Source organism: Cucurbita maxima, unplaced genomic scaffold (genome assembly GCF_002738345.1).
Source record: "Cucurbita maxima cultivar Rimu unplaced genomic scaffold, Cmax_1.0 Cma_Scf00013, whole genome shotgun sequence".
NCBI classification, from domain to species: Eukaryota; Viridiplantae; Streptophyta; class Magnoliopsida; order Cucurbitales; family Cucurbitaceae; genus Cucurbita; species Cucurbita maxima.
In genome coordinates, this window is record NW_019272029.1 from 3109550 (window position 1) to 3116550 (window position 7001).

A 7001-nucleotide genomic window follows, 5' to 3' on the forward strand; every position below is an offset into this window, starting at 1 on the left:
CCCCCCCCCCCCCCGACAGAACTCCTCAGCTAACCACATTCTTGTCGTGTGAAAAAAAGAAAAGAAGAAACAACAAGGAGAGAATGTGCTGAAAATATTTGGCAGGTGAAGAATGAGCTTACAGATTCTAACGCCATATCGGCAGCAATTTTCTCTTTTCGAGCTATTCCATAGAGTGATCCAAGCACCCCCGAACCAAAAACTCCAATTACGTTGAGTAAAGGTACAAAAGGATTTGATGGTTTCTCTAATTCGGCCGCAAGCTGTCCCAAAATAAACAAAAAAATATTAAGAAAGTTTCGGGAATATCAATCAAATCAACCATATTTTTGTAAATTAAGCAAAGATTCAGACCTCTATATTTTGGTTCCCTTCTTGAGCATTTACCTCAGTTTTCTCTGCACAGATCAAGTTAGGTGTGTGAAGATTAAACAATCAATAGGTATCTATGTTTGAAAATCAATGGATCTGAAACTTGATATCACAACAAACTTCATCAAAGCTATAAGTAATATTGATGCAGACTTTTAAACAATATCTGACTTCTTAAAAGCATACATCTAATTCAGAAAAAGGCATCAAATTTACTAACAAATCAACACGCAAAATATGGATAGTCTTGTTGTCTACAACTTTGCATCAGGGCCACCAATTGAATAATGAAAAACAAGGAGCTACTATTCCAAATAAACTCTGAATCTTCTTCTAGGAAACAAAATCAGTCCAGGACTATAAATGAATCTCCACAATGATATGATATTGTACACTTTGAGAACAAACTCTCATGGATTTGCTTTGGGTTTTCCCAAAAGGCCTCATATTAATGGAAATGATATTAATTACTCATACTAATGGAAATGGTATTAATTACTTTTAAACTCGTGATCTTCCCCTAATTAGTCAATGTGAAACTACTCCTCCCAATAATGCTCAACAATCCCCCCTCGAACAAGGCACATTCTCCCTTGAGGCCTCCTTCTATGGAGCCCTCAAATAACTTTCCCTTAGTCAAGGCTCGACTCTTTATCTAGATCCCTCGAACAAAGTACACCCTTTGTTCGACACTCGAGTCACTTTAACTACACTGTTGAGACTCTCAACTTCTTTGTTTGAAACTTGAAGATTCTATTGACATGGCTAAGTTAAGGGTATGACTCTGATACTATGTTAAAAACAACGAACCTCCACAATAACATGATATTGTCCACTTTGAGCATAAGCTCTCATGGCTTTACTTTTTCCCGAAAAGCCTCAAACCAATAGAGATAGTGTTCCTTACTTATAAACTCATGATCTTCCCCTTAATTAGCCAATATGGGACTACTCCTCCCAATAATCCTCAACGATCCCCATTTGGTATATTGGTATATATAAACACTACAGGAAAAGGTTAAATGCATAGTTACTAAGTTTGAACGAACAAAACTTAACTCATATTTCGTGGCTAACACATTGGAATTAAACAACAAAATTTCAGGAGTCAATAATTAATAAAGAACCACACTGCAATCACCAAATAATGCAAGTAATAAACACAATAGGGAAAACAAAGATATCCACCATACAGCAACCTAATTGAGTTATTGCTCTAAAACTTCATACATCAGGAAATTAACAAGTGCCACCAGAATTGAACTCCTAATATATAAACTGAGAAAAATCTGTCTAATATAGAAGAAAAACTCCAGATGTTCCCCATAGACTTAGTGAATCCATCAGAATCTCCATAAACAGAGCAATCTGTCAGAAATTTCTTCGTTTTATATGCAAGCTGCCTTCATAATCATAATACTGTTAACTAACGAAACGCGCGTCAATTCATTGGACTATCATTTCACAAATTGTTGAAATTAAACCTAATCAGATTGATACTCGTCTCGTCCAATTCCAAAACAACCACATTGCAAAAAGAACAAGCAACGGGACCAATTTACCTGGAGCCGAACTTTCAAGAGCTTGAGCCTTCAATTGCAGAATCGGAAAAACTGAAATACCGAGAAACAGAATCGCCCTCCTCTTGCATAATCCATCATCGTTTAAGTAATTGTTTCGCTCCACAGCCGCCGGTACTCCGATTTTCTGTCTTGCCGCTGCATTCCTTGTGGTGAGCGAATTTGATTGTGAAGAACACGAAGAACAAGGAATCGAAGAAAATGGAAAGCGAGAGATATGAAGCGGAGCCTGGAAAAAGCAAGTGCTTCCCATTGCAAAGCCCATCATCGATTTCACAGTTCTATCTTCCACTTTATTTCCCTTCCAAGATAATTGAAGACGAACCAGAAACCTTCTTGTTTTTCCTATCCCTCGCGCCCCCACCCTCCTGCAGCGGACTATGTCTCGCCGATAGTGAAATGACTTTACTACCCTTCTTGGATTCTTTAAATTACACTACTCCCCCATTGGCTACGGTCGTTAAAGTTCCATGTCACTTTCGTAATTTCATACTGATTAGTGGTTCCACGTGGATAGTAAGAACGTGACATTTGGCATTTCTCTTTAACCACTAAGAACAAGCCACGTAAGAAAAAGATCTACCTTATCCACAACCAGCTCGTTTTATGTTGCCAGGTCACTGTTTTTGTCTCCCTGAAAGGGGAAAACAGCAAAAATACCAACATTTTAATTAATGTTGTTGTTTGAGATCGGACATGTCTTGAATTTGATTGATATCACTTAAAAATTGTGAAATTTTAGAATAAAAATGAGTATTTTTTCATGTTGATTGTATTTCATGGTGATCATATGACCTAATAACCCGACTAATCCAAACTACACAGCTCAAACATAAATGTCGGGTTGTGTTATATTTCTTTTTAATTTAGATTAGGTTGAATTTTTAAAAAATCCTAAATTTCAGGTTGACTTTTTTTCGGTTACAATTCACCTCTGCCCTATTTTTAAAACGATAAAAAAAAATAATTGTAATTGAGGATGGTGATGTATTGTAACTTGTAAATGTTTGATATTTTAATTTATGAGATTATAGTTATTAATATAATATAACATGGATAATTATATTTTATATATATATATATATATGAATAATAATTTAATAATAGAGACTATGGAACTGATTTTATTATTAGGATAATATAATATTTTAACCTAAAATAAAAAAGGAGTGGCCTCCAAAGGGCCCAGGCCCAATAAGACTCCAAATCCAATTCGGCCCATTATTATCACCAAACTTACGGCCCAATGGAAACGAGAAATTGGTCTGCGTACGTTAGCAGCAACCTTATTATATCTCCGTGTCTCACTCTCTCATCTGAACTGTCCCCTATGTTTGCTTCAAAGGCTTTATTCCTTCATCTATCTCGGATTCCTTTCGAGCTCCAGTTTTGAGAACAAGAACAAGCTTTAGCTGAATCGCGCAGTTGCAGAAGTCTTCGATTTTCCACCTCTTTGCTCGAGGTAAGAGCTCGTGGTCTGATATTCTCGAAATTTTGGTTCATCTTTGAAATTAGGGCTTTTGGAGAACAACGAATCTTCGTATTGTATGACGTTTCGATCTTCCGTTCGAATTGGTGTTACGGAGCTATGTTTGTTCGATAATATCCTGGAGTCGAGAAGGTAGAGGAGTTAGATATTGCTTTCTTTTTTTTGCCCTCTCTTATTGTGGATGAATTAGGGTTTCTAGTATATTAAATTATTTTCGGATCTCGGATGAGACACAGGGGATCTGGAGGAATATTTATTTCCGTCTGTCGGGGTAGAAGCTCGAGGCTCTTGCTGAAGATTATTGATCCATTTATGAGAATTAGGGAATAAGGTTTTTTGTGTGGTCGATTGATAAGAAATATGTTATTTAAGAACGGAGGAAGCCTTTTTTGTGTTCACAATCGCAGTTTGGTCATCTGAAAATGTGGATTTTGGTATAATTTGAAAAGTGGTTGGATTTCTGAGGGGACTAGCTCCGAGATTTTTTGTTGTTGATTGATCTCAAATGGACAACGGAGAAGAAAAATATCCTTTGTCCGAGCGTTACAGTGGGAACCATCGGGAAAGTTATGGTTCTCTACCACGTTCAAAGATTCCTCACCGGGATGCTTCTTATTCAAGGCCAGTCGCCAATCAGTATGTAGATGATGACGTTGAGGATGACGATGAAGAGGAGGAAGGACTGGGTGATGAAGAGGATGAAAATGATCAGAACAATGGTTTTGCTCACACAAGTGAAGAAGTAGACGATGGCGATGATGAGGATGATTTTGATATGGATGAAGACAACAAGCAGAACAATACTGTCAAATTGGATGATGTTGATTTGGAAAGACACCCGAAGAAGCGGCGGCTGAAGAATTTGGTATCAAATTATGAACTTGCTCCTCGTATGCCAGCATCATCATCTGCGACTATGGCACAAAAATCATTTGTTGGGGGCAGAAATTCATTGACAGATTGGAATGAACACGAAACAGTTGTTCTTCTAGATGCCTGGGGTGAACGGTTTCTTCAGCATGGGAGGAAAAGTCTCCGATCTGAGGAATGGCAAGAGGTTGCTGAGAAGGTGTCTGAGGTTTCTAAGATTGACAGGACTGACACACAATGTCGAAACCGCCTTGATACATTGAAGAAGAAGTATAAAAAGGAAAAATCCAAGTCAACCGAAATGGGTGGATCTACGAGCAAATGGGTTTACTTCAAGAAAATGGACATGTTAATGTCTTCACCCCCTAACCAAGGTGGCCTCTCATGCGGGTTAGATTCGGGAGAGTATGTGTTCATGAACCCTAGAGCTTATCTGAACCGTGCAAATGGGTTCGATGAGATGAGAGACAGCCCTGATAATTCAGAATCGGATGATTGTGAAGACGATGAACTGGATGGGCTTCCCCCTAAGAAAAGAATGCACGGGAGGAACAGCGATGATGGCTCTTCATTCAGAATGCTAGCTGACTCCATTCACAAGTTCAGTGAGATTTATGAGAAAATAGAGAGCAGCAAAAGACATCAAATGATGGAGTTGGAGAAGATGAGGATGGATTTCTTAAGAGATTTGGAGCTACAGAAAAGGCAGATTATGGAGAGCGCTCAGGCAGAGATCGCGAAACTTGGGCAGGGCGACGACGAGGAATATGGTGCCTCTGCCAAAAGTGCCAGTGGTTAATGTAATCTTAATCCAAAACTTGGGCAGGGCGGCGACACGAGGTCGAGGAATATGTTATTCAGCTGTCTGTATAAATACATGGGAGGCCTCTCCCCTATTATTCATATTAGATGGAACCGTTCTTACTTTTGACAACAATAATAGAATTACAGGATTATTATTCACTTCCGTTCTCTTTTTTTCTCATCACATGTTCCTTTTCTAGCTGCCAGAGTTTAGTTGGAACTTGCAGGTTTGAGGCCTTCGAAGTTCCAATGAACTATCTTACGGGCCAATAAATAATGTAGTTTGTGGTTTGCATCTTCACTTTATTGTTTATATTTATTTATTTACATTAATGTTCAAAACTACTACCCCGTGAAATTTTCTACAATGAGGTAATTAGACCGCTCGATCTAGTTAAGAGTAGAGGTAATTAAAATAATATTCAAGAATGGAGATGATGATTTGAAGCAGGAAGATGGTTAAATCAAAGATGAAAGAAATGAGCAAAAATTATACATTTAATAATTCTTTTGGAGTTCAAAATGGTATAGAAAGTAGCGCAGGAAAGATGAGTAATAGCCTCAAACATTTCTCTGAAAATTTTGCTTTTGAGAAACCGGATTGATGGTGAATTCTCGCTCCGGCAATAGAAGAAAACCCTAGCAAAAACAACAAAATACAAAACGCTTCACAACTGATTTCACAAGTCGAATACATGGGCAAGCTTTCCTTAATTCATCCGCTCATCGAGACATTTCATTTTTTTCCAGCTCCACAACAGTTCGCAATAAATAATAAAGCAAGGCATTCCAGCAGAGAGATTAAGCAGCACTTGTAGGTTCAGGTTTTTCTGTCTCCATCTGATCTGTAGAGGCTGAGGACACCTCAGTCTCACCGCCTGCCTTCCCATTCGGGGTTGCGCTAGCGCTGGCATCTCCCTGTTGCTGCTCACTGCCTTGAGGAGCTGGGGGAGGTGTTTCGGGAGCAGCTGGCTTGGGTTTCGTCATTATTGGTCTACAAAACCTGCAGAATGCCATTCCAAACATGAGAAAAACCGATGAGCATACTAACAATGCCATGGACTAGCAGGTAACAATACTGTTTTCATGGATAGCATGCACAAGTTGGATGCAGATATGCTCTATTTTCAAAGGGGGCAAGCGGAAGAAAACTAATCCGATGCAGATATCCGAAAAGGATCACTAACCTGTCGAGTGTTTCAGCTTTCTTTCTCACATCAGCAGAAAAGAGGACAGGTGTAGCGTGTTTAGGTAGCAAGTCTTGGTGCTGCTTCTTCTCTCTTAACCAGGCCTCTGCTTCCACACATTCATTCAACACCTGCAGATTATTTTGATTAAGGGAACGTATGTTACACAATCACCCAAACCTAGAATTGCCTGGAAGAGATTGATACAAGTACCTTCTGTTTCTCAGAGATGTCGATGTGGTCAAATTTTGGATCTGCTGTCACTGCTGCTTCCCTGTAACTATTGATGCAGTAAACAAGTTGATCAATCACAGTTCCTCTCTCCGTGTGCTCTTTGAAACGCTCCTCTATCGGGTCACCTTGCTGCAATCATGTTCAACATCAGTACAGAATATCACAGAATATCACGCACAAAATAAGGACAGAATATCTTGTAATGATATTTTCTTCCTTCTAAGGGAGGTCAGAAACTTGAAATATGTCACTTACTTTCTTCAACTCCTCAAGTTTTGCAATGTAGACTCCCTTTGTTTCATCCTCCCCATCTTCATACAGCCAATCTTCAACCTCCTGAAGTCTGGCAGAAAGCTCTTCTCTTTGTGAATCAGTGACAAATTCCTGGTATTTATCGTGCAACTAGAGAAAGAAACAAAAAAAAAAAAAAAAAAAAAAAAAAAAAAAAAAAAAAAAAAAAAAAAA

The 7001-nt window shown here is 38.7% G+C and overlaps 3 protein-coding genes across 5 annotated transcripts in view; 1 reads left to right on the forward strand and 2 right to left on the reverse strand.

Annotated features, from left to right (window-relative positions):
• LOC111488572 (MAR-binding filament-like protein 1-1) overlaps positions 1-2310 on the reverse strand; it is a 4939-nt gene extending 2629 nt beyond the window's left edge. The window contains exons 1-3 of the mRNA XM_023136387.1: positions 1935-2310; positions 355-398; positions 123-263 (exon numbers count right to left, since the gene is read on the reverse strand). Coding sequence (XP_022992155.1) covers positions 123-263; positions 355-398; positions 1935-2220 — 471 coding nt within the window. The 5' untranslated portion in view covers positions 2221-2310. The remainder of the gene's footprint in view (positions 1-122; positions 264-354; positions 399-1934) is intronic.
• Positions 2311-3272: 962 nt separating this feature from the next.
• LOC111488651 (trihelix transcription factor ASIL2-like) lies at positions 3273-5278 on the forward strand. Of its 2 annotated transcripts, none has more exons than XM_023136515.1 (2): positions 3273-3573; positions 3678-5278. In XM_023136515.1, the coding sequence occupies exon 2, from the start codon at positions 3947-3949 to the stop codon at positions 5108-5110; it is 1164 nt and encodes a 387-aa protein (XP_022992283.1). In that variant the 5' UTR covers positions 3273-3573; positions 3678-3946; the 3' UTR covers positions 5111-5278. The 2 variants fall into 2 exon arrangements, with proteins under 2 accessions (XP_022992283.1, XP_022992284.1); XM_023136516.1 differs by having other exon boundaries at positions 3273-3414.
• A 308-nt stretch (positions 5279-5586) lies between these two features.
• The window catches only part of LOC111488552 (heat shock 70 kDa protein 15-like), a 6089-nt gene continuing 4674 nt past the window's right edge, over positions 5587-7001 (reverse strand). For both annotated transcript variants that reach the window (XM_023136341.1, XM_023136340.1), the window contains exons 7-10: positions 6792-6938; positions 6516-6665; positions 6303-6433; positions 5587-6118 (exon numbers count right to left, since the gene is read on the reverse strand). In XM_023136341.1, the coding sequence (XP_022992109.1) occupies positions 5917-6118; positions 6303-6433; positions 6516-6665; positions 6792-6938 (630 nt within the window). In that variant the 3' untranslated portion in view covers positions 5587-5916. The remainder of the gene's footprint in view (positions 6119-6302; positions 6434-6515; positions 6666-6791; positions 6939-7001) is intronic.

Bases quoted from the DNA above. Each gene is read 5' to 3' on its own strand.
- LOC111488651 (XM_023136515.1), top strand. From the start codon at position 3,947: ATGGACAACGGAGAAGAAAAATATCCTTTGTCCGAGCGTTACAGTGGG.